General features: G+C 43.0%; 1 protein-coding gene across 1 annotated transcript in view; it reads left to right on the forward strand.

Moving 5' to 3' along the window:
• The first annotated feature begins 15,794 nt into the window (after positions 1-15,794).
• The window catches only part of LOC146829780 (nicotinamide N-methyltransferase-like), a 45,507-nt gene continuing 33,553 nt past the window's right edge, over positions 15,795-27,748 (forward strand). Inside the window, exon 1 of the mRNA XM_085608494.1 lies at positions 15,795-15,958. Within this exon, the coding sequence (XP_085464620.1) occupies positions 15,811-15,958 (148 nt within the window). The 5' untranslated portion in view covers positions 15,795-15,810. The remainder of the gene's footprint in view (positions 15,959-27,748) is intronic.

Raw genomic sequence — 27,748 nt, forward strand, 5'->3', positions numbered from 1 at the left:
AAATATTGAAAAACGTCCCATTCCAGATTTCGAGCCAACCACAGCACCGAGACCGCCCTCATCGCAGCCACCGACGACATCAGGACCCTGATGGACAACGGGGAGACAACCACCCTCATCCCCCTAGACCTCTCAGCCGCGTTTGATACCGTCTGCCACCGCACCCTAACAACCCGCCTCTACAACACTGGGAAACAAGGAAAGCCCTGGACTGGATCACCTCGTTCCTCTCCAACAGAACACAGAGAGTCCGCCTCCCGCCGTTCTGCTCCGTGGCCACCACGATCATCTGCGGCGTACCCCAAATCTCCTCGCTCAGCCCAACCCTCTTCAATATCTACATGAGCCCCCTCGCCGCCATCGCACGCAAACACAACCTCAACATCATCTCCTACGCCGACGACACCCAGCTGATACTCTCCCTCACCAAAGACCCAGCCACCGACAAAACCAACCTCCAGGAAGGAATGAAAGACGTCGCAGAATGGATGAAGCAAAGTCGGCTGAAACTGAACTCAGACAAGATTGAGGTCCTCATCCTCGGACAAACCCCTTCTGCCTGGGACGACTCCTGGTGGCCCACAGCGCTGGGCACCGCACGCAACCTGGGATTCATCCTGGACTCCTCCCTCACGATGACCAAACAAGTCAACACCATCTCATCCTCATGCTTCAACACCCTGCGCATGCTCCGAAAGATATTCCGGTGGATCCTCACCGAAACCGGAAAGACGGTCACCCAGGCCCTCGTCACCAGCCGACTGGACTACGGGAACACCCTTTACGCAGGAACCACAGCCAAACTTCAGAAGCGTCTTCAGCGCATACAGAACGCCTCCGCATGACTCATCCTCGACATCCCTCGCCACAGCCACATATCTGCCCGCCTGAGAAACCTGCACTGGCTCCCCGTCAGCAAGAGGATCATGTTCAGGCTCCTCACCCACGCACACAAAGCACTCCACGACATGGACCCCGAATACCTCAACAACCGCTTCTCATTCTACACTCCTACCCGCCAGCTCCGCTCCACCAGCCTCGCCCTCGCCACCATCCCACGGATTCACAGAACCCCCACGGGAGGAAGATCATTCTCCTACCTGGCCGCCAAGACATAGAACTCCCTCCCCGTACACCTACGACTGACCCAGGGCCATCTCACCTTCAGGAAACACCTCAAGACCTGGCTATTTGAGCAGTAGCGGCCCCCCCTCCCTTCAGCGCCTTGAGACCCTCGCGGGTGAGTAGCACGCTTTATAAATGTATTGATTGATTGATTGATTGTGTATGCTTTGTATATTTCTCCGAGCAAAAGAGAGCATGAGTGACTGGGCAAAAAGTTCTGTCTATCTTCATGCTTCCTGTGGGAACAGAGTTGTCATGTGCAGTTGTTGTCAGAACTGTTTGTTCCCTGTCCAGGTTAGGGGGGCTAACAGTGGCACAGTGCGCTAGCTGGTCCAAAGCACAACATATTCATCGGAGTGCATGGAATCAGTCGGGCACCATCCTAAATTTATGTTGCCATCACACTTGCAGTTCCTACTGATTAGTGGAAAGTTCATGCAAAGGCCATGGAATAAATTTACAGCGCAGTGTAATGCAAGCAGTGATTTATGATGCGTTATCCCAGATTTATGAAGCTACTCAAAGCCACACAAGGTGGCCTTGCATGGCTTTATACATCACATGTATTGCTTGTGTCGCACGTGCTCCGCATTGTGTAGTAGAAGAGTGACACAATTCCCTTGTAAATATGACCCTCTGCTGCACTGCACTGTGGTGTGTGCAAAGGAAAGAGTATCAAAGTCTCAATATTAATGCATTCATCACATAAATGTAATGTTATTAGTCAGTCACAATTTATGAAGTCCAGTCAAGCCCTGCCAAGGTTCTCAGGTCCATGTTTGATGTGCTGCTCCAGTTCAGGTTGTGCTTTGAATCCTGAGATTTGCAGTGTGATGTACATTATTGGCTAGACTACAACTCCCACAACACAGAGGAAAACCTAGACTGGAGCAATGCATCATGCATGGACCTTGTAAACTTAGCAGAAATACTAGTACCAAAGCATGTCCCCTTGCACCATGATGCAAGGGTGCTTATCTTGGGGCTAGGCAGCCAAAAGTGGAATTTAATGTTGCTTAGCAGAGAGTCAACATGTCACCTCTGATGGTATCCAGGTGCTGAGCATGTGCTCCAAGTAGGATAACTTGATGAGCCAGGTGCACTGTAACTAACACATATCCACATTGCACGCAGTAGTCATGATGTGATGGGTCAGGTTTTCATAGGAGTTACCTGCAATGTAAGGGGCCACCCTACTGCCTGTTTTTCTCAGATGACGTTTGGGGTGGTGGTGAGTGCAAGCGATGCAAACCCGAGGCCCATGATTGTTTAGTGGAAGCATGGATGGTGTGTGAGCTATGTGGGTCCCTGCTAGTGAGAGAAACATTGAGAAACCAAATACTGAATACTGATTGTATTCTGAAACCTGCACTGGAATACTTATTCCAAAGGAAGTGCATACGGGTAGAGGGAGCAACCACACTGGGAGGCAACAGTCACGCACCAGAGAATTTGAGTACCCTCTATTTTTGTGTAGTGTATAGCATTCATTGTTCTCTGTATTAACATACTTCTGTTTTCCAGAAATATGCAATGGGCTGGACAACATATTATTACAAACCTGGAAGTTTTTTGTGCTGATCCTCTTGTACCCTCAAACTTACTTGACACCACTATTATTGACCATTATTTGCTGAAGGAGCTGTATGGAGTCAAGTTTGAAGTGCGAAAGTATGATGGACCTTGGGACATCAGAAACCAATGTCTTAAGCCTCCTTTATTGTGACCCAGTAGCTCATACTTGAGCTGTGCCCCCCAATGAGGTCTCATCACAGTCCATCATAAAAATAGATAACTAAGCTTGTTCTCTCAATTAGATCCTGTTCTGTGTCTGCATATTGTTGTCTGGCTAGGCAGCCATACTACTGGTTGGAGGAGAAGTTTACTTTAGTCCTTCCCCAAACAACAGAATGCCAGGAGGCATGTTTGTAGAGTGGTGGAGAAAGGGGCCATGGCCTCCAACTCCTCTTGGCAATCCCATTATCTGGGACTTACTGAAGGTAACAGTAGGGATTCAAGGACCCCAGGGACCCTCCGCATCTAAGGGGACTTCACCCCCTAACCACCACAGTACCAGGAGGCACATTTGCAGAGTGGTGTTATTTTTGTCCCTGGGGACTATTTCTCCTGGGGCAGGTCTTTTTTCAATGGGTTTGGTGGGGTGGCGCAGTCCCCCGGGTACCCCATCCCCTGTGGCCTGGCTTTTTACGGTGGGCACTCACTCTCCACTGGGACCGTGGAGGAGCCTGAAGGCCCCTTGGTCCCTGTTGGCTCCCTGCCTCCTGCAGGAGGCGGCATTGCTTTTAAACAACATGCAGCTCCCTGTGTGTTAAAGCAAATTGTGCTCTGCTTTGAGCAAGCAAGAGCAAAATATTATTGCTTACTAAAAGCAGAGCACTGTTTGCTATGGCTGCTTGGTAAGAGCGGGTCTCCCAGCAAGCCATAGGAAACTGTAATGTCCAGTGGATGGGCACCCCGAGACATTGCAGGAGACAGCCCTCGGGGTGGTGGTCCCAATGGCCATCTAGGGCTCTATTAGGGGGTCCTTGTTGTTCCCCTCCAATGCTAGTTTAACGCTGAAGATGTGTTGGTCCCTGGGGCTGTGGAGGGGGCATTTAAAGCTACAAAAGTCCCTGGAAAGTGGCAGACCCCAAGGCCCCCGCATTATATAAACACAGAGCCCGAGGCAGATGGTGGTCCCTGGGGCAAGGGGGTCAGAGTCCCACTATTTATAAAACAATAAGCCCCAAGGAGGTGGTGGTCCCCAGGGCAGTGGGGAGGTTGTACATTTAAAAAAAAGAAGCCCTGGAGAGGTGGTGGTCCTGCTGGCATTAGTAAGCAACAGGAGTGAAACCCATGCCCCCCTCCTATAATTACAAATGCCCTGGGACCTGGCTCACCCGTGGGCCTAAAATCAACCTAGTTTGGGAGCGTGCGCATAGTTTTAAAAAAAATTGCAGAGTGATTCACAGATCCCTCACCACTCCCGCTGAAATAAAAAAAAATGCTTTTTTGACCCCCAAGGCACCTAGTGTATCTACTCTGCCCTCTTTCCTTTTATTTTAACCTTTTTTCTGTGACCCAAGTCACAAGATGACTGTCAATACTTCCTGGTTTGAAGTATTGGCAGAAAATGAGATCTCAGCATGAGATCATGAAGGGTCGTGGATCCACCATATCCCTTTATATACAACTGGAAAAAATATAATAATTCCAAACCTGCTGAATGGATTTACACCCTTTAACAAAAAGGTTCAACAGCCACCTTTCTGCAAATTTGGTGTAATTCTGTTCAGCAGTTCGGTCTCTAGACTTATCTAAAGTTCCTATGCAAAATAATTTTTGGACCCCCTTTTGCACACCCCTGCTCTTCCTATGTAAACTACATCCTAACTCTAACTACCTACTGGCGACTGTCAATAGATTGTACATGTATGTATATAGGTAATAGGTAGTTACAGTTAGGTCTTATATCTTTGCCACCACTTGGTGAATCTTCACAAAGTTTCCCCCCAAAAAATTGTGCTGTGATTCTTTTAGGGAACGGAAGGTTTTAAAGTGGGGGCCAAAAAAACGGGTGGGGCAAAAAATGTGCGTTTCCTATGTTAATTCCCATAGGAACCTCTTAGATAAGGCTACAGTTTGAACTGCTGAACGAAATTACACCAAATTTGGCAAGAAGGTAGATGTTGGGCCAGGAAAGGGCCCTTTTGTGATTTGCTGTAAAGTACTTTTTTAGATATTAACCAAAAACAAATTTGGATACATAGAGACGAGGATCTTCCCACGATCTGACAGTCCAGTCTGCAAATGTGATTGGTTGCCAACAGTTCAAACCATGAAGTGTTGGCAGACATCTTGGGACATGGCTTCAGCTGAGTCCCTTAAAAAACATTTTTTTAAAAGGTGACAAGGTAGAAATACTCTAACCCCCTAGGCCTCTTGGGGGGCTCCCACAGGGACTCTGCAGTGCCAAAAAACATTTTATTTTTACATTTTCTGCAGGATCTGAGGATCCAACAGAAGAAAATACAGAAAATAGAGCACAGGCTCCCTTGCTTCTTTAGTAATCAGCACCAGGTGGGCCAGGCCCCTATGGCATTTTAAAAATAAAGAAGGGGGCACATGCCCCCTGCAGAGCTCATTAATGCCCCGGGAGACAGCCACCTCCCTGGGCCTCCCCCGCACTCATTTAGAAATGAATGTGAGGGAGGCCTGTACAGCCTCCCTTACTGCCTCAGGGACAACCACCTCCCCAGGCTTATTGATTTATAAATGGGGGTGCCTCTCAGATCCACTCACCTCAAAAGATGCCACCTCCCTGGGGCTTTATCTTAAATCAATGTGGTGGGCCACACATAATCCCCCCTGTAGCCCCAGGAGCTGACCCTCTCTGGGTTTTTAAGTATAATGAATGTGGTGACACTGAGAGGAGCTTTTATAAATTAAATGTGGGGGTTCCGCACAGACCCCCTCACAGCCCTGGGGACCACCACCTCCCTAGTGCAAAATCTTTCAAATGAGGGGGCCATGCAGCTCCTGGAGCCATAGATGGACTTTGGAACCACCACCCCTCAGTGCCAGCTCCTGCTATGTTCCAGGGTGGCCTAGCCTGGGAAATTGCTGTTTGCTATGGGTTGTCAGGAGATTTACTGCACCTGCTCAGCCATAGCAAATGATCCACTTCTAGCAAGCAATAGAATAAAAAATGCTCCTGCTTGCTTGAAGCAGAACAAATGTGCTTTCACAGAGAGGGAGCTGCATGTTCAGCAGCTCCGTCTCCATAAAAGCAATGTTGACTCCCTCAGGAGTGTGGGAGCTAGCAGGGACAACAGGGGCCTTCAGGCTTCCCCCTCAGTCCCCAACAAATGTAAGTTGGTGTGCTTGGTGGGACCAGGGCTCCCACAATTGAGGCTAGACATGGGTGATATGGTCCCCAGGGCCAAAAGCAGCCCTCGAGGGAGGTTGCTTGGCAATCGCCATTCAATGTTCTAAAAAAATCCACAAAAAAGGCCTGGCCCCAGGGTATGGGGTCTCCTGCGTTCAAATCAGAAGGAGTGCCACGTGGCACCCTCCCCATATGTAATAAAAATGACTGGCAAGTTGCCAATGGTCCCGCCCCCTTTCACCACCACTCTGCAACTGTGCCTCCTAGTGCACGACTGGTTGGGGGATGAAGTCCGCTTAGCTGCAGAGGGTCCTTGGGGGCCAACACCCCCTCCTGTTACATCCAGTAAGTCCCACACAGGGGAATTGCTGAGAGTTGGTCAGAGGCCCCACTCCCTTTCTCAATAACTTTATAAATGTACCTCCTAGTTCATTACTGGTTGGGGATGAGGTCCCTTTGGATGTGGATGGTCCTTGTGGTCTAAGAACCCCTTCTGTTATCTCCAGTAAGTCCAACACAGCAGGATTGCTGAAAGGTCTTTGGAAGCCACACCTCCTTTCTCCTCCACTCTGCAAACTCACCTCCTGGCACACTACTGGTTTGGGAATTAAGTCTACTTTACTCCTGATGGTCATTGGGGACAAATACTCCTCCTGTTATTAGGGAAGGATATGAGGGAATGAGAGTGGTTGTCAAAGGCCATTCCCCCTTACTCCACCACTCTGCAAACATGCCTCCTGGCACACAACTTGTTACAGGATGAATTACCTGTGGCTCTGTGGGTGTGTGGGGGCCAATTACCCCTCCTGTTATTCCAGTAAGTCCCATGCAGCTAGATTGGTGAGAGTTTGCCAGTGCCCTCGCCTCCTTTCTCCACCACTTTGCAAATGTACCTCCTGGCTCAAAACCGATTGGGGGATAAACTCTTTTTGGCAGTTGTGTGTGAATTACCCCTCCAGTAATCGCCAGTAAGTCCCATGTAGTGGGATTGCAGTGAGGTCTTTAGAGTGCACACCCCCTTGCCCCACCACTTTGCAAACGCACCTCTTGGTGCACTACTGGTTGGAACTTGAAGTCCTTTTGAATGCTGAGGGACCGTGGGGACCAAGAAGCCCTCCTTTTACCTCCAGTACGTCTTATAGAAGGGGGATACCTGAGAGCTGGTCGGGGGCCCCACTCCCTTTCTTTACCACTCTGCAAGCATGATTACTAGTTAAAAAAAAACACTTGAAAACCAAAGGTTACAGGGACATTAAAGATAGAAAATAGAATAACAGATTTCAATGGCTAAATTTGTCTCAGATGTTATGGAAAAGCAATATTTTTACCAACATTTCTTTTAGGAGAACTTTGATAATGGTGATGATTGGAAAACAATGTTAGCACATGATACTGTGTTTAACAGCTAGTTTTCTTCTTTGAACCTTAACATTTTATATTCATGCGTGAGGCTGAACTGTCCTCCTCTCGCCAGTGTAGCTGCATGCATGAGGAGAGTTAAGAGATGGCAGCTGAGTAGCCTGGAGTGCCCTGAATCAGTAGTTGCAGACCTGGGTGACAACGTGGGCCTGTCTCCCTGAGGGGTTGAGTGCAGGGATAGACAGCTGGTGCTGTATTTATGAAGCATGGTGCTTTCACTTCAAGATGATGCCAGAATTGAGGTTGTGGCAGCAGCAGATACCTGCCCAGAAGCCTTGGTTAGCTGAGCTTTGTGAGGGTGTCAGAGATTTGAACAGTGAGTCAATTTCTCCAGCACCTTACCCTCTGATTATGGGTGTGAGAAATTGCGTTGTTGGTTGACTGTGGTGGCCCTGGTCAAGCAACAGCCACACCCCCAGGCAGGGTGAAGCATAAAAAGTCCCTAAATTAACCTGTGCTTAACCCTGGGCAGCTTTGCAAAAATGCAGTCAGAGTTAATACAAATGTAATGTGTAAAGTATTTATGCAGCACGCAAGCAGTAATACAGAGAAAACACAGCACTAGAAAAAGCTCACACCAATTTAAAAAAATAGACTTCATTTTAATGAATTATTTGTCACGAAACAAAATCCAATCAGTAGAGACAGAGTTATGAATTTAAAATGTTTTAGTACAAACTAGCACCTTAAAGAGCAAAGTACCTAATGAAGTCATCAAGTCGTGCTAGACCGGATCAAAGTAAGAAAATATGGCAAACCATGATGGACCACGGTTCGAATGCAAGAAGGGGAGAAAAATGAGGCGGTGCAGTCCAGTGGGGAAAGGTTGGAAGAGGAATCTGGGAAGGGAGAGTCATTGTCCAGAAGCCTTCGGTCGACGACATGGTGAGGATATTCTTCATTCATACTCAGGGCCTAATTTAGATAACAGCTGACAGGTTACACCATAACAAGGATGACAGATACCCCAAGCACCGATATATAAATACATTTATATCCTATGGGATGTATATTTCGATAGATACCCCATCCACCGAAAATCTAAATCAGGCCCTAAGTCATTTTTATGGAAGTCAAAAATCTCCAGTGGGATGGGGCATGAGGATGTAGTCGAAGATAGTTCCAGAAGCTCGGATGCCATTTTGATGAAGACTCGCTGTAAAGGATTGGCTGCTGAGGAGAAGAACATAGAGTGAGTAGCAGCAACGTCAGACCGACCGGTTATGTGCCATGGCTAGATAGATGATCAGGTGGATACTGATCTTCCCTCAGTTCTTAGAGTAGATTTTACCCCAACATTTTTAATGGTTCAATGATTTTTGTAACACAAAAAGTAAGGGTTCAGGACTGGTGGTACACCACTTGGGGTTCGGAGCTCACTCAGACTAGGTTTAGGTACAGGTTTAGAATCGCTGAAGCTTATGCCCTTGTGCCTCTTACCAGGAGGCAAGCAAACTAGGCCTTGGGTTCACTTTGGTTTAGGTGAAGATGCAGGGTTTAAAAAGCAGGGCTGGTCTATGATTATTAAGGCAGGCTCCAGGCAGTAAAGCAGTCCTTTCAGGTGCAGCAAAGCAGTCTTGTAGTGGACACACCAGGCCACAATAGGAGGCAGTTCTCTGAGAGTCCTTCTGTAGGTCTGGAAACTGAACTGAAGAGTGGGTCTAAGGGCCCTATTGTTTTATCTGGTGCTTCCTTTAAAGTTGGGAGATGTTTCTGGGGGCTTGAAACTTCCCAAATCCACCTTCCCTTGCTCAAAACTGGCAGCACAGACAGATTGGAGGTGACAAGTCCTTTGTGTGAAGACAGAGCACAGCCTTATTCCGTTGTAAGGGGGGCCGGGCCCAGCTCTGCCCCCATTCTGCCAGCAAATTTCCCAATCAGGCACGCCTAATTCCTCTATTGTGTGACTGTCTGAAAGGAATTTACAAAGTCTTACTGTCAGTTAAGCTCAGTCATGTAACCCAGGAGGCTGCAGGCACTAAATGTCTGATGGCAGGAAAATGCCAACTTTTTAAAACTAGCATTTTCAAAATTGTAATTTAAAATTCAACTTTACCATTGAAGAGAATTATTAATCACTATTTTGTAGATACCAAATATTAAATGCTTACTTGTCCCCAATCAAAAGTTAGCACTTAATATCTGCAATAAGGCAAATCAATGTTAAAAACTTAAAGGTACATGCCTAACCTTTAAACTACAATGCACCATGCCCTAGGGGCTACCTATGATTTGCCTTATGGGTGACATATTAAAAAAAAAGAGCTTATATTGCCAAGTCAAATTATCAGTCTAGAACTGCATTCAGGATGCAATTTCAGGCCTGGGACATGTTTTAAAGTGTTTTTTAAGTGGGTGGCACAATACATGCTGCAGGAATACTGGTACCATTTAATTTACATGCCCTGGGTATATTTTTTATCACCCTACAAGGGTTGTATAAGTAAATTAAGGATGCCAATCAGGTGTAAACCAATTAAACCTTGTTTTAGGGCAGTGAGCACAAGCACATTAGGCTAGCACCGGTTAGCAGTGGTAGAGTCCGAATGCCAACAAAAACAAGTTTTAGCAGAGAAATCAAGGTAAGTAGGAAAAACGTTTGAGGGAAGAACACCCTTAGACTAATAGACCTAACAATGAGCATATTTATTGTCAACATAGTTGATATAGAATTAGATATGTCATTGCATGGCTAGTTCACTGGGCCCATGTCTGCTCGGCAATATGCAGCTGCCATAGTCACACACAGAAAAGGTCATGCACTGGTGCAAAGCTTTGTGTTGGTGATTTGCCCAGAAATCTAGGCCTTCATTTGACTTGATGTAAGTCAGGGGCTGTGTGCCATACATCCCAGCAGCACCATAACGAAGATGGTGCATCATCATGCTCAGCACATTAAATATGATACAATTCCCCTAATCACAAATGAAGTATTATGTGGTACATATCATTCCACAGGAACACCACACATAATCAGATAATTGGGCAAATGAAGTGAAGATGCAAGAGACCGACTCCCTTTTATTATTTTGGTCACATGACCTGGTGATGCCTGTTTAGGGATACAAATGCAAGTGTGTGACAGAAGAGGGGGCTGTCGAGAGGCTGTCGTTTTTGGACACACCAGCACAGGCAGACAACTGTAAATCTGGCAGCAGCTGTAAACCACAACCTCATGATGATTCATACAGCATCGCAACTTAGTGAGACCCTCATTCTGAGTGGAATAGTAATCTTCTTGGGAAGCCTGCTGTGATAAATATTGTTATTAGTTGTGACGCCTGTGATTGCTTCATAAGCAATGGGTCTGTAATTGATTTCTTACTGGGCACCAAATACTTCAGTGTAGCACTTGGATCTCTCAGGATAGCAAGGAAGAGCTACTGAAAGGAGGCGTTGAGGGATAGTAACCTGAGCTCACTGTTACTCAAAAACAACACTAACTAATTCATTGGACAGTAAGTGTTTTTCTTTTGAAAAGAAAATGTACCGTTATTAGATACACAACTAAATACTGCACATTAAATTACAAATTGCACATCAGGCAGAGAAAAATACCTTTGGAGACAACCTCATACCACATTAAATGCCTAGTGAGTCCTACAACTGATAATCACAATACCCACAACTATAACAGATGTAAAATCAGAAAAATAGGGGAGCCATTATCAATAAGGAAGACTGACTGGCTTTGTAAGTGTATCACTACATCACCAAAAGCAGCTTCGTGTTACACATCAGCAATCTAACCCCCTTGGAGTCAGGGGGACAATATCAATAAGCAATTTATCTCATGATCCACTATTGAAGTAAATTGCATTCCAACAATAGAGAGTGGAGATTATACTGATGTCCCCTTCACCGCTGAAGCTTTCCCACTACAATGCTGACCCTTTTTTTGCTATTTGGTTCACTTTTGTTTACTCTTTCATAACTTTTTAGTTTTGACATAAAGTATCCTCACCAAATGAGTATGCTCTTTTCTACCATTTTGGGGATTCTAAAGATACCAAGGGTTTGTGCTTTCCCTGGAGTGGACCTTGGAAATAGCTAAATATAGCTACATTTTCTTTGCGGAAATGGTAAAAAAAAAGGCGCTGAACAAGGAAGCAAAAGTTTAATTTTCCAAAATTGCATTAGGAAAATGCTTGCTGTACTCATACCTTCACCTTCCAAGCTTTTAGGAACAAGCACATTTGAATAATGGTGCAAACAGCTAGACGGAAAGTGGAGAACCAGCTGCACAATCACTGACAGTACTACCATAAGCAACTGAGAGACACCAAGAAAAGAACACCAGGTTAATGCATTAAAGGGAATGCCAACAGCTGAAAAGAAATGTTCTCAATCATCAAGGACTTCACTACACCCCCAGCCTTTGTTAACAGTATCACCCCCCTCAAAAACACGGCAATGACCTATCAAACTGATTCCACAACAACATCCCAAGCATCTACAGCAACTTTCCACACCAGCCAAATTCTGGCCATCTCATAGCCAGTCTGTGCATCACCAGCCTGTATACCAAAGGTATGGTTGTGTTATTAATGTTTGCATAAATAGTGTACATTTGTGCGGATAAATTGGAGAGTGGATTTAAAAGTACCATCCATCATCCAAATAGCACTATTCTCACGACTTACCAGGTTACGTGTGGTAAACAAGATTTTTAGTCTTTCTTTTAGGGTTTTCGGTATCATGCAGTAGAAACGTTTCATTACATAATTATAACATTTGAGGAATGTTAATATCAGAAAAGGTCTGTGGGGTGACCTGTTGGGAACTACTTGCCTGTTTTCGCCTCTGTATCAACCTTCTAAGATTAGGTATTGCAGGCATACTGGTAGTAAAATATTGCACATACCGTCAGTGACTCCTGACTCAGTCAATCTATCCTTTCAATAAAGGTAGCCACTATGTGTCAACAGTTAATTGCCCCTTCTTGACTTTACATACAAACCTTGTCTAGTTGCAGCCATGTTTGCGGATTCTTTGACAAAGAAGTAAGAGAAAAAAGTTAAGATAATGTGTTTTTACAATGTTTTTAGTTTTTGCTAATTGTTTGATGAATTCTGGCTTCCAAAAGCGAAAATACCAGGGTAGACAGATTGTTTGAAAATATAAAATTGCTTTGTTAATATGCACATAACATCCTAGAAAAATAATCCTAGAATAATAATGTTTAACTTTGAACCCCTCTCGGTGGAAGGCTTCCATACCTTGGTCATGGCCACTCCATCCGGTACCCTCACCTAGATATTCTACCAGTTAAAATCTGTAAGGATCATGCAGAAGTTCTGTTTCCCCTGTTCAAGCTAATTTGTTGTCAAACTTTACCATCAGGCATGATGCTCCCCAATGGGGCACATACAGAACAATTTCACTCTTACCGTACCAGGACAAACAAGTCTAATACCTGGAAAACATCAATTACCTGGAAGAAGAGCAATTTGGGTTTAGGCCCCGGCACAAGAAGGAATCAACTCTGATTACAGCTATGGGTGAACTAAGGATGTGAGTCGATGAGGCGCAATCAGCGATGCTGATCTTACATGACCTCTCGGGCACAATCAATACTGTCCGTCATACCAGGATTTTAGATCATCTGGAGTCCGTTGGGTAGAGGTGGACAGTCTTGAATTTGTTCCTTTCCTGTCATTTGGCCAGATGTCAAGCGAGCACTCTCCCTCCATTCCGCTCCCAGGTCAGATCTGTCAAACATGGAGTGCCACAAGGCTCCTCCATAAGCCCGATTTTGTTTAACATCTACATGGCTCTCCTGATTAGGATCATTACGTCCTACAAGGTGATATTGGTCAACTATGTTTACGTTACGTGACTCATTATTTATTTGGCAAACAATAAGCAACTTTCCATTTTTCATGACAGTATGAAGGTTATCATACAGTGGCTCAATCTGAACTCCTCAAAATGCATTGGTGATAAGACTGAGCTGTTCTGCTGCTCCACCCAAAAAATTCCAGGTTGTACTTCTGTCATATTTGGGGCCTAGACAATTTGGGGGGCCAGCAGTTCTCATAAAATTGGTCTGAAATCCTGAAGTCATGTTTGATGACAAACTTAGTCTGGAGACTCACGTGAATAAAGTTGCAGGCACATGCCTCGTGCTCATGAGATCCTTGAGAAGATCTTCCCAGTACTTCTTTATTCCTCTAGTGTTTTAGTAGTCAATAGTGCCATTCTTAGTTGCCTGGACTATTGTAATGCCCTTCTGTTGGCTACAGCGGAGCACCTATTACATCGCTTGTCACGGGTTCAGGCAGCAGCAGCTAAACTAGCCCTCAATAGACCTTGGAGAGCGTCTTCCACCCCAGCTCGAAAGGAGCTACATTGGCTACCACTCAAGCAAGGAATCTTATTTAAATCTCTCTGCATTGTATTCAAAGTCTTTCAGGGGGTTGTCCTGCCCCTTTGCATGAGAGGCTAAAACGATATACTTCTAACAGAGCTCTCTGTTCTACATCAGCCTATCTTCTATGCACAACCAAGTTTAGGAAATCCAGGCAAGGTGGCCGGACCTTTATGGTTAGCGCAGCCAATCTTAGGAACTCACCTCCTCTTTCATTGAGATCCATAACCGACTTGTTACAATTTAGGAGGATGCTTAAGACCTGGCTCTTCCGTATTTGGCCAACTCTCATTTCTCATGTATTCCTAGGTGATCCTCTTGGGTTTCTTTTTAGGGCTTTTCGATCTATTTTAGTTTCTCTTTTTTGTATTATTCAACTAGCTCCATTTGATATTTTATACATTTTTATAATTAAACACATTTTTTATAATTAAATATTAGAGATGGATAAATGGAAAGGTGAGATTTCCTTACCAGAAAAATATTATTCCATTTTGGCTTTATGTTTGTGTCTTGCAATGTTCTTGATGTTCTAGTTGGGGAGATAAACATTCAGTAGGATTAAGTATTGTGTTTTTATCATTCTTTTTTATGTTTTCCAAACTGTTTGTTGTACTTGTTTGGAAGAAAAGACAAATTATTTGGTTAATTTTGCCTACCAAGAGAGAAAAAGAACAGTTTAAAACCCTGTTAAAATTGTGAAATAGCATTGACAATTTGTCCAGCACACCATAGAAAAAATGTTGCTTGCTACTGTTGGATAAATGGAAAGATGGCATTTGTTTGCCTGAAGTTTATTGTGCTTTGTTTTATTAGACAGTCTGTGATGGTCAAAATCTAGATTATCTTTGTGCTTTTCACCGTACAATGTTGTTTGTTTTCTTGTTGTGGAGTAAAATAGATAGAAAATGTTATTAGCTTTGAATGCTGTACCATTGTTCTGTTTTGGTTTGTGGATGACTTCATTGTAAAGGTTGGCTCACTTAAATATGTATGCAATGTCTCCTGTTGGTATGGCGTTGAAAGGTGAATACTTTTGGAGACTTCACATTACTTGCAGTATATTGTTTGACACTGCCACAATAGACAAAAATAATCTATTTCTCTATTTCTCAAGTTAATTTTGGCCCCCAGTTTCTGTCCAATACTTGCCCTGAGGGACATACCCAGCAGAGTTAGATTATTAAATTTGCCTCCAGTCACTTACCAGCACCTGCCCTGAGGGACGCCCCCAGCAGAGTTAGATTATTAAATGTGCCTCCAGTCACTTACCAGCACCTGCCCTGAGGTATGCCCCCAGCAGAATTAGAATAATAAATGTACCCCGGACACTGTCTAGCAGCTGTCCTGAAGGAATTCTTGATCCAATATCCCTGGTAGTTCCTCATTTTTCAGTAGAGTTTCGATCAGACATTTTAGATTTCCACGTCAACCGGAAATCTCCAAAGAAAAGTAAACTGATCTGCAGTGTCGTGTAGGATCTCACAAGTCTAATGGGGCAAGAACTTACAGTTACAAGTCCCACTGAAATTGAGTGCCCACTCATAATGAAGGGCAATTTTCTTGGGACTGTGAAGCATTTGCCAGTCTGCACTGAATTGCTAACTGTACCTGTTTAAGCCTTGTAAAAATTAGAGCCATTGGATGCTTTTCCATTTGGTCCAGGCAAAGAGTAGAATTTTTCCCAAGGCCATCATTTGAGCCCATCTTCATAACCTCATAAGTTTGTGGACATATATTAATGTTGAATATGGAGTTGCATCATGCTTCAAAGTGCAATACTTGCAAACAGTCAAAACTCACAAACAGCCACAAGCTAATAATGTTATGACGGTTGAGGATCATTGTTCCTGAGGGTAAAAGTGAAATTTTATGGGAACTAACATAAGTTGCACATGCATGAAGAGTTCTATCTATTTGAAGATAATTTAAAAGTTAAATTTCAAGCCATATATAGCATAGGAGCAAGTAGCACAGCTTTAAAGTTGGTAAAGGTTTCACCAGAGAAATGGCTTCTACTATGAACCTGAAAGAACTCTTTGCGAAGTATTTTAATCCAAGAAAGTTCCTGGAGGCATATTTCATCCGAGATTCTGACTTTTTTGATGATCACGTTACTCAGGTTTTTTCTAAATTCCTCAAGTGCTCCTCGTCAGGTATGTTCTATTCATGGTCTTACTTATTTTTGGATTTCTGCTTGCAGCAGATAAACTCAAAGTGTGGTACCAGAATAACGTCTAACATAAACAATGAGCTTAAACCATTTGCAGTAGAGGATTGAGTATAAATGTTATGCAACAATAATGGTATTAAGAAACAAAATCTCTAAATTGTTGATACTATTGTCTCTTTTTTAAGAACTTGTGCTGTGGCCTCTATAATAGAACAGGGAAAACAGTAAATGCGTCAACAACAATACAATGATGCAATATAATTAACATCCGTCAGCTGGGGGGTCTGGCCAGGTCACCCATGGACCATGTGTTTAAAATAGAATCCATGAAGTCTGAAGCTACATGAATTTGTGCTCTTCTCCTCTCCTCCATGTTAAATAACTCTTGCCTTAAAAACTGAAACACGGTATACAGCCTGCATAAGGAGATCATTTATTGATATCAGGTGTATTGTGCACAGAAATGTAAGAAGATTGTTTAAAATAGCTTTTTTAATTGCTCAAGAATTCAAAATGCATTTATATCAACACTAAAGGCTATTTTCAAAGGTAAATTGGTTTGTGAGTAGTTTATGTGAAATTTAGCGTTACACTTTTAAGTAACTTTGCTTCAGATCTGGAGAAAAGTGAATCAACTTACTGTTGTCAGGTCTCAGGAGTATGAAAGTTTACAGAAAGCAATTTTATTACAAATGGTTGATAGATCTGTACTAATAGTTTTAACTTTGACTCAATAGACACAGATAACTGATCCCCTTCTATATGGAATTCTGATTGATTAAATATTTTCTGAACGCTTTTCTGCAACATCTTTAGAAGCAACTTTTTGTACAATTCCTCAGATACTCAATTCTTCCTCTGCTTTGATATTTCTTATTCGACGAACAGCTGGAAAATTACCAATGTTTATCTTTATTGCAATATTCATGGGTCATCCAATAATTTTACAGAGGTAGAGAATTTTTCTCATTTTTTCATTTTGAGAAAATGAGAACAATGCATCAATTTGGGGAATTATAGGTGAAAAGATCTGTCACATGCTCAAAATCACAGGACAAAGGGTTCAATGTTTATTGTTTAAAAATTTACAGGATTTTCTCTTTTGAATAATTGTATTACAGTTCGTCACTTTATAAAATGTCAAGCACATATCCAATTATTTTCCAGGATATTGTATGCACATTGAAATACACATGGGACTTGCTAAATACAGAAGAGGATCAGTCAGAATTAAACAATGTCTTACAGATCATGGCAAAGAAACCTATTGAATGTGTCCTACAAACTGTGCACCGTTTTTGATACTGTTGTATTATTCGGCATTCATATTAAGTACTCAGTCTTTGTATTCTCATTGTTTTATTCAAATATACACATAAGCTATTTGTTTAATGATCTTGTTATGCAATTCTTTCAGAATTTAATGCTATTAAATAAAAAATGGTAATTTTACTATTTTTGACATTCTGAGTATAACGTTCATCAAAATTTTATACGTGCAAATCTCCACTCCCTGAAATTCATTTGAAATACGTCAGTACATCATTGAAAAAAAATTACTACTTCATGTTGTTTTCTTAAGGAGGGAATTCACTTTATTTAATTTAAACTTCAGTTAAAGATTTTTTATAATGTTTAATATATTTACATTAATTTTAATTCAACTTGTGTTGTGGATTTTTTTTTAATGTTTTTGTATATTTAAATTACTTTATTAAGGTTAATATATTTTTTTAAAAATTTGCTTACACTTCACCAAAGGGAGCTTTCCAACTTGACAGTCGATTCTATCTATAGTAAAATATTTATTTTAAATGTGAAACAAAATAATACCGTTTATTTTAGTCAATTGAATAAAAACAAATACATTTTCTGAAGTTTAAATACAAAATTCCAACCTGAAATGAAAATATATTTATTTTCTGAATATGCATTAATAATTATTAAAGTAGTATAGAGAATTAACTAAAAGTAATTAAAACATATATTTTAATAAAAGTACATTTTACATTAATGTATTAATGCAAAAATGCTGTGGGCTGAGTGCTTGTGCAGGGTACTGCATGTTTTGTGGTGGCTGGGGTGGCAGCTTATCACGGACGACCTGGGCTGAGACCAGTACTGAGAGGTGAGAGTTCCTGGGAGGGGTTGAGCTCTCTTCGCACAAACCCCTCCACTGAAAACGGTGCTTCTATTTATGTTATTTCTGGAAAAAGCCTGGCTATAATTGAATCACATTATTTAAAGACCAGAGGCCTTCAACTGGGCCGCTACTGAGTGCTGCGGCAATAGGTGGCAAAAAAGGAAAAGAGAGCTTCTGTCTTCACTTGACCAACAGCTCAGCCTAGTGTGAGGGTGGAGGTGGTGACCTGGAAGAACAGGGGAGGAGGGGAGTGGACTTTGTATTGCTTTTCATCACTTCATTAATACTACCTGCTATCATACCTCTCGCACAGACTTTGTGCTGCTTTTCATCCCTTCAATATTACTACCAACTATCATACCATACTTCTCGCACAGACCCTCAAGAGAGCGGGGACTGTCATCTGAGGACCATATTGACCTCAGGGGGTCTATTCCCTGCCCTAATTTATCCCAAAAGTAAGCCAGTATTGTTGGAAGAGCACTTCTCACCCACAATGCTGGAACCTGAACCCTCCATTTGTCTTCAAACACCAAATAAGGCCCAGTTTTTTTAAATATGCATGGGGTTCCTCGATCTTCATTGATTGTCTGCTTCTTCCTGCAGCTACCTGCTTGCTTTTGTTGTACTGGGTCTGATTCTGGTATGGGACTGGTCTCCCCCTCAAGTGTGTTGTGCCCTGCTGTAGTAGAAATTGTGAAGTCTGTCTGAGTCCCTTGACCCTTTGCTTACTATGGGGAGGAGAAAGGCCTTGGAGGGAGGGCTGAGTTCACTAAAGCGGAACAAATAAAAAAAAACACAGAAACCTGCTGGAGACAACTGTGCTATCAACAGAACAGATAACCTTTTATCAGAATGTGAGCAGTTTCTTGTTCCTTCCCCCTCTGCATCATGTCCAGGTGTTCACCCAGGAGGTCCTAGACCCAATGCTGCCCCTAGCAAAATCCCCCACAACCACAGGAGAGTTCCTGGGATGTTTACCAGGTTGGGTAGAGCAAGCAAACCGGGAAACCGGGGTAATTCAGGCCAGGAACCCATTTGATAACCCTAGTGTAGATCCACCCTTACCATACTCTTCTGTTTTCCCTAGTCTAGCTCCACTTGATGACATACCTTCCAGTTGTAATTGCTGTGCTCTCATGAGTGATCCACCTGTAGAGCAACTATCCATTCATACTACACAATCCCTACTGTTCCCCGATCAAATAAAAATAAAGCAAATAAATTGACCCAGGCCAATGACCCTAATTCACTTGTATCACCTGTATGACTCTTGAGGCCCCTGGGTTACTCCTTCAAAAACATCTGGATTGGTTCTTCGAGGTCTCACTAGAGAAGTTTTGAGCTATCATGGCAGCCGGGCTGACCCTGTGCTGGCCCATTTCTATCATCTATAAGGGAAACTGTTGGTTCTGAAAAACCTTCCTACGACCACTGGAAGAGAGGGCCCGCCATCTAGCCAAGTGCTCTTCCCTACCAGGCCACTCCCAGTCTGTAACATGTGATTCAAGCTCTGTTGGCCAAACTCAACCACACGTACTTCTCCAGTTAAAGATCTCTAGTGACCAGAAAATAACGGGTATTTGGGAGGGTCAGGGTGGAGCGAGTAAAAGCAGGAAAACGTTTCCATCCCCCTGACATGACAACACCCCCCTAGTTTATTCACAACTTCCTTCTGAGTGCACCCCTGGGTGAAATTCCTGTGTTGTTGAGGAATAAGTCAGCACATTGGCTACAAACCAATACGAGGTGGCACTGTGACTTGACTCATGAGATCCTCTCTGTCAGACGTTCACTATGGTTTGGCATCCACCCTAAAGCTTGTCATGGGAATTGTGTGTTAGTGAATTTTAAGTCCCCTTTAACTGTTGAATCTTTATTTAGCCAGCTTGATCTGCTGGCACCCTGAGCAAGTCATATTAAAACACTACTGCTGGAGTACTTTTATAGGCCCTGCCATCATTTTTTCTCCATGACCGTTGAGGCGAGATCATACATTAGGTATGACTATTTCAGCTCTACATGTGTCAATTCCTATAATAAAAATCCCCCTCTAACTGTTTCCCTTCTAGATGCTCAGAACTGACGACTACAGTTGCAGGTAACTGGGGAATCCTTCCCTCTAGTGGCAATACATTTCAATTGGAACTCTGATGTCACACCCATCAGCTCTGAAACTAGTTAGTGACCACTGATCACCAGTGCCCTTTAAATTGCACCATCATTGTTCAGAAACCTGTTTTGTTTGGAACCTTGTCACCTGTGGTCTATTTGCAGAGGTTCCAGCTTTTACACATGGTTCTTCCCCTAGAAGGACAACTTTGGTTACCACAATTCCACTGCAACACCTCTCTCTGTTTTGCCATCTAATTCAAGGGGACCAGCAAAGGATTTGGAACATGTTTTCATAGAACTTAGCTGGACTTCAATCTAAGGTGATAGATCCAGACTGGGGGATTTTCATTGACAAGTATGATATTTGAATGTCAGGTCCGGGTTTACTACCTTTTTCTGTCCAGCATCTTCAGGTGGAAGTGGTCAACCTGCTGGAGGATTAATTCTGTGGTTAAAACATTCTTTAGATCTCCACATCACAAGACACAATATAATTTCCACAGATGTTATGGGGCAATTCCTCGCTGGGGGTCCACCAACTGGTATGTTGTTAACATTTAAAACAGACCCAGTTGGGTAAACAGAATATCCAATACTCTGGGCGTCTTGTAAAAAGCCTTAAATTCCCTCCCACAGAATAATAGGGTAACAATTGTCGGAGACTTCAAAGTTACCTTTGTTCCCTTGAGCCCTGAGCCCTCTAAATTTACTGAAGCTGAAACTGCAGTTTGGGGGGTCCCTCATTTAGACCTAGGCCAGCCTACAAGATGCTCTCTCATTGCTGACCAAGTGATGAGCCTAACCCTTCATTTTGGTGTTAGAGCTTGTAATGGTTGGTCCCGTTCAGAATTTAGTGGTCCCTCACCTTCAAGTGTGTATTGTAAAAGAGCCGTATTGATCACATATTCCTGTCTCTTCCGCTATGGCCATCGCTCCTAGGCCTGGTAGTTGTTGAGCGCTATGAAAGTTACTATAATGCTCTCTACTTACCTCTAAGTGAGGGAAAAATTGAGTGTTTATCAATGTGCTGCCTTGGACTCTGGGATTGCTCTGTCAATTTGAAACAACAAGAGGCCTCTAAAATGGGGAGCTGTTTGTAAGGGCCAAAAAATGGTGAACCAGATATACCAACGTGTGACTGATATGATGGATGCACTGAACACTGTGGAACCATCTAGCATGGTCATAATTTTATTGCTAAATCGCATGAAAGTTATTTTAGCTCCATTTAAGTCATGATTAGCAAAGATGTCTGCAAAACCTAAACGTTTAATCCCGCTGTACCTGGTTCAATTCCAGTTGTAACAAATCAAGTGGTAACGTAATACAAAGTATGAAAAACGGAAATAGGCAAGAACTTATTTATGCTAGGAAAGAATATAAAGAAATTCTCAACCAGGCCAAAATTAATGTGGAACAGGAGATTTGGGAGGACCTAGTAGCTGCAGTAAAGGCAGGGGATATTACAGATTTCTGTGGATTTGTGGCTCATGACAGGCAGAACGCCACTGCCAGTCTAGAATATAATTTACAGCCTCAGACCTGGGTGGACCATTTCCAAAAAATGTACATAGCCAAACCCAACCTGGAGTATGCCTATTCCAAAAATGCTACAGGCCTGCTCCTAGATGAAGGCCTCCCCTTATCCTTCCATCTAAGGATGTAATGGCAGCAATAATGTCACTCCCAGCAGCTAAAGCTCCAGGCCTCGATTCCCTCCCCGGGGTCCTCTTCCGTTCAGAACCTCTGATCTGGGCCACAGAGTTCCAGGCACCGTTGCATGCTATACTTGAAGGCAGCCCGACCCCAGTCCCTGGCTTACTGCAGAGAATGTCCCTTTTTACAAAAAAGGGCTTGAAGATGACCTGGGGAACTATAGGCATATCAGCCCTATTGAAATCCTCACAGAAACTATTTTGCCACCTTATATTTGACCAACTGCTTAATTGGCAAACAGCAACTCTGTTTTCTCATAGCTCCAGGTGAATTTCAGAAATAGGATCAGCACGGTGGATCAAATACTCTGTTTCAGTGCCCTATATTGGAAAACAGGCCCTCATTATGCGGTCTTTGTTGACCTAAAGACAGCTTTCAATTCTGTGCCTAGGAGCAAGCTGCAGGAAGTTCTGGAAAAGATGGGTGTCGCCCAGTAAATTTTTTCTGTCTTTATCAGGTTGCATGGACTCAATACTGCCAGAGTCAGGCATGGCAACTGCGGAGTATTCACAGACCATTTAAAGATTAAAACTGGTGTTTGGCAGGGCTGTGTGCTGGCCCCGGCATTGTTCACACTTTATATTAATGACTTTGTGCACGCGTTTGATTTCCCTGGAAAAGACACAAACTTGGCCCTTATAAAACTGCAACGCTACTTTTCGCAGAAGACACGCTCTTAATTTCCAATATCCCACGTGGTCTGCAGGCACAACTTTACCATTTTTTAATCTTCTGTTGTGAGCATGTTCTGGAACTAAACATCAACAAAATAAAATGTATGGCTTTTAATCCATATAAATCGGGTGCAGGGCGCTGAGCTGGTCCTCTCATATCAAGAGATATTCACTAAAACTTTAGCAAGAAGCTGATTCAGTAGTCAAACTGTGCAAATGGGCCTATGCATTCTCTAGAACGAGCTGGGGAGCTCTACAACATCAAAGCAAAAAGCTTAGCCATGAACGCGGTAAAATTATGGGGACATGTCAATGGAATGTTCTCAGTAAAACCAAAGAAAGGTTCATGAGGAGCATTCTCAACCTTCCTCAGAGACCCTCCCACCTCCCCCAACTGCTGGACCTGGGAATTATTCCTATAACTAAACTTATGCAGTGTCACCCTATCTTATACTGGCATTTGCTGTGGTCAATGGACCAACTAGAATCCCATAGAACTGTGATTATGCCCTAGATGAAGCTCCCTCTGCTTTGAAATCACCCCTTTACACACTATTGCAATTCTCATTTATTTTTTTCTTCCCTGATCTTATTGTCGGACAAGGTTTTATGAGATGTATTTATTTTCATGTGTAACCATTTTAAATAGTTTATTTATTATAGCACTATTTCCTATGAGATTTTATTTGCAATACCTATGCCATTATTTTCTGTGGGAGGGTATTGTTGTATCAGTGGTTGGTCCAGTGGTCTTAATTCAGCTAAAAGTTGAAGTAATTAGTTTTGGGTACCTCTGTGGCTATATAGAAAAGGGCTCACCCTTTTGAGGGTAGGCACATGCCCCTCTGTAACCCTCCTTAAATCACTACTCATTCCGCCCTACAATGTAGCGAAAGCACATGTAAGAATCTCCCAAAAGCAGATACAGGACAGTAGAGCTGGAGATTTACGCTTATACATTTTTAAATAGCTTTTTTGTACTTTAGTATTCCTATTGCAGTACTTCTACCTGTACTGTTAAATGCCGGTTGTCAATATGCCCACTATTTTTGCATTTCATAACTCTGCCAATTCCTCAAAAGGCTTGTTTGTCCTGAATTACTTTTGGGCTTGTAAAGTATCTTGTGCAGTAGTTAAAGTAAAGCCTAGTATTAATTGCAGTAATCTGACTAGATATCAATATAGATATAATTAATGAAATCCACTACAAAAACAAAAAAGCATAATAAGTGCAAGAATCATACAATACATTTTAAAATCCTGCACCCTAAAATTGCAATTAAAAAATTAATAGAATAATTTGTCATGTAACAATTCAATCACATTTATAAATTCATTACATCAATCCTCCCCAACAGTACTCATCATTCTTTTGAGGAAGAACATCAAAACAGTTACATTACCTAATCAGCTTATCAGTTGAGGATATTCTACCCAAAAAGATAGCTTTAGAAGTCGATGTTACACAGGCTGCTAATGTGTGGGGGCGGACAACCAATATGGAATAGGAATTTTCCCTTAAGCTATCGACAAAATTGGTGAGCAGAGTGCTGTAGGCCCCTTCTAAGTACCTGATCATAATCAGCTGTTTGGATTGCTTTCCAACCGACCCCTTCGGAAAGCCTCCAGTAATCCCTTTCCGCCCGAGGGATTACAATGGCAGATTCTCACAGCCTTTCTGTGCCAGCCTTTCTGACACAGAAAGGCTTTGGGAATCTGATTTTGGGGGTCCCCAGCAGGGCCTCCATGGGTTCAAGGCCTCCGGATGGTGACCTAGGGAGCACAGATAGGCTGTGTGAGGAGGAGAAACTGTGCAAGATTTCTGCTTCTGACCGATACTGGGGGCAAGGACTGCTAGTCTCCCTGCTAGTGAATGGGACATCGTGCAAGGAAACCAAGAAGACCCTCTTTGGAGCTCGAATCACCATTCCCAGTCTGCTTGTCAAGATAAGCGTGTCCACTGAGGGAGAGTAATGCATTGGATGGGGTAAAATCATGTGGGGAGCCCAAGCGAGTGGACTCCCAGTGCAAGGTGTGTGGAGTCTGCAGTTGCATTAGTTGGCCATTGCCCAGGTGCAGATTCTAGCGGCAACTACTGTATCCCAGAGGTCTTCACAATGATTGCCATGTGGAGAGTGCCTTGTACGGTGAGTGAAGTCTCCACAATGCCCTGATGACCCTATAGGCCAGGATGAGCAGATGTGAAAATATTGCTAGAGTAAGTTGCCAACACCTGTGTGGAGTCTAGTAGTAACCCAGTATGCCAGGAGGAACTGCTGTGGTATGGACTACCATGTGGTGAAGGACAGCGCCTTGGCAGGTAGTGATAACAGCAAATCAGTTTGCCAGGAGGGGCTGCTGCTATCAGGGATTGCTGAGGATCGGGCATTCGTCTGACAATTGTGAATTGCTCAACCCGCGAGTCACTACCAAGCATTAGGATTGTGCCAGAGTTCCCTGTGAGATGAGGAGGACTCTGGGATTAATGAAATCCAGTTCAGCCCCCCATTGGAGAGCATCAAACCGTTCAGGAGGAGCACTAGATCACCTATGGTTACTAATAGATCCAGCGGCATAAGCTCTGGACACAGAGCATGCATGCAGCTGACACCTTCACCAGGACCAGATCAGTGTGAGTATCCATGGTCAGGGCAATAGCTGAGATCCTGCAAGCTTCCTTGCTGCTGGAACAGGTAAGACTGGTTAGGGGCCTATCATTGGACTTGCTGCTAAGGACTACTTTATTTAGAGTCAGAGTGGACTCTTGAGTTAATGCCTTCAATTAAGCAATCCCTGGATGTGGCTCCAGTGAATAGGGAATAACACCTACCACATTATGAAGAGTGGTTGGACAGGGATTTTTCATCGAAACACTAGACCCCCACCTCATTTTTCCTGCATGTCACAATTCTATTTGAATGTGTAGAGTTACAGATAAAATAGGTTTTTGACTGGACATCAATTTGTTGACACTGCTGCATGCTCTTTTAGTTGTGACTTGTGTTCACTAACCTGTATTCAGACTTGACGTGCAAGGTAGCTTTGGACTGCTCAGCTACAGCTACCATTGAGAGTCAAGTGCAGAAGGAGGACTTGGCCACGTTGCTCAAGTTCTATAGTAGTTCGGAACTAGTACATCAGGAGTAAGAGGCCTCAACCCCCTATATTGCATCTATTAACCCCTGCATGCCCTGTGGCCCTCTGAAAGAGGTTCTGCCACCTACTTTGGCATGTCTATATACTCCAACGTTGTTGCATATAGCAGTCTAGTCGATCAAGGTATCATTTTAGGTGCATAAGAAGGAGCGAATCAAAAGCACTCATTATCACACAGGTCAGGGAACAACATGCAGTGCAGGTTTTGGTCCCTCACAATGAGTCACTCCTTCTCTTGAAAGTGCCAACACAAGGTATCGTGGGGTTAACAACATGTGAGCAAGAAAAAGTGGACTGAGAAAGGCGGAGAAAAAACATGCCTCTTCTGCTTTAATTCACAGACATTTTGCTGGTATGCACCCATAACTTGGTCCATGCCTTGTACACTAAATAACATGGCACCAGAATATTGTTGTGTAAATGTAATCTTACATAAATAAAATGTCCACAATATCCTATTCTAAGATCTTGCTTCATTAGGGGTGATAAAAGAAAATTATACCTAACGGAGCAATATATTTGTAAACAGCTGTATTGGATGTGATGTATTCAGTGTGAGATTGCTAAAGTGGAAAAGACAGCAGATAATTTAGCAATTAAGGTTAATGAAAGATTAGCCTGCATTTATAAAATCATCTTGGAAGTCTCCATCTGATCATATACTGCTCATGAGGCTGGTTCTGCTCTCTCTGTAAAGCATGGTGAGCAGCGCAAGATGTCTATATTTATTGGTACTACCAACATAATCAAAACAAGGATGACATAGGCGTGTTAAATGTGATTAGGAAATCTCCACCTTTACCAGCACACACTAATGGTGAAAGGCATTGTAATTTTCTTTGCATTCACACATTTTTTGTCATGTGTTGAGATAAACACCTGAGATCTAAAATCACTAAAAAAGAGAAGCAGTGCAGATAGAATTCATTCAACATGCAAGGACCTTGGTGAGTCTTGAATAGTGCACTAAAAGGCCATGTTCAAAATGCTGTAATACTAGGTAAATGTTTGCGGTTGATACACAAGACTCAAATGCAGTTTTCAGGTGTAAAACTGAATTGGAGAAGTCTAGACAAACACCACATGTAGATAAACTTGACTCAATTTGGTGGAGAGCTGTTAATCTCCATTTTCAATAATGGCAAGATAATAATTCATTAAACAAATGAGAGATGTGCACATTCCAAAAATAAATTCAAATTATCCCTAGAATGAGTTTCCCTACTCCCTCCCTTTACTAAACCCATCCCTGCCTAGGTCACATTACTTTCCTTGTGACTCGTTCGTAGTTCCTCTCCTCATCCTCCTCCTCCTCCTCATCCCCTGCTCCTCAGCTTCCCCATACAACTCCAAGGGCATCTAGACAGTTAAAATGTTTGTCCCACATCTACTACATACCTGCTGGTTAGTAAGTTCAACCAGAACAGGACACATATTCCTCTTCTGCCCCCCCCCCCCCCCAGTTGATAGCTTTCTCCACCTAATTTATTTCCTTCCTTGGCACATTCCCCTACAGAGCAAATACATGAAAAGAGTCCATCATCAAGCTTTAACTGAAAAATATGTCCTAATATTTCTGAAGTGAAACCACTTTTAGAGTCCCATGGCCCTATTCACAGGTCTCTGGATTTGAAAACTTACTAAACTGTCACCCATTTCCCTTATGACATGAGGACACCGCTGATCACCTATAATCAGAAAACTCTTATCGACAATCTGCACGGTTTTCTCTCTGAAATGCCGAAATTTATCTCACCCATTTTATTATTGAAAATTATCCTGTCCACCCTTGAATCTATGTTCAATCTTCTCCTGTTCTCTTAGTGATCCTCTAGTACCTCTAATGGCCATCTCAAAACATCTCTCCAATCCAATAAGTCTCCCTGTCTCAGAATAGTCCAACAAATTATCTTAAAGAGTGACATTCAATTCTTTGACTATCTCATCCAGTTCTCTCACCTCCCAATCT

Source organism: Triturus cristatus, chromosome 5_2, assembly GCF_964204655.1.
Source record: "Triturus cristatus chromosome 5_2, aTriCri1.1, whole genome shotgun sequence".
In the NCBI taxonomy this organism is placed as follows: domain Eukaryota; kingdom Metazoa; phylum Chordata; class Amphibia; order Caudata; family Salamandridae; genus Triturus; species Triturus cristatus.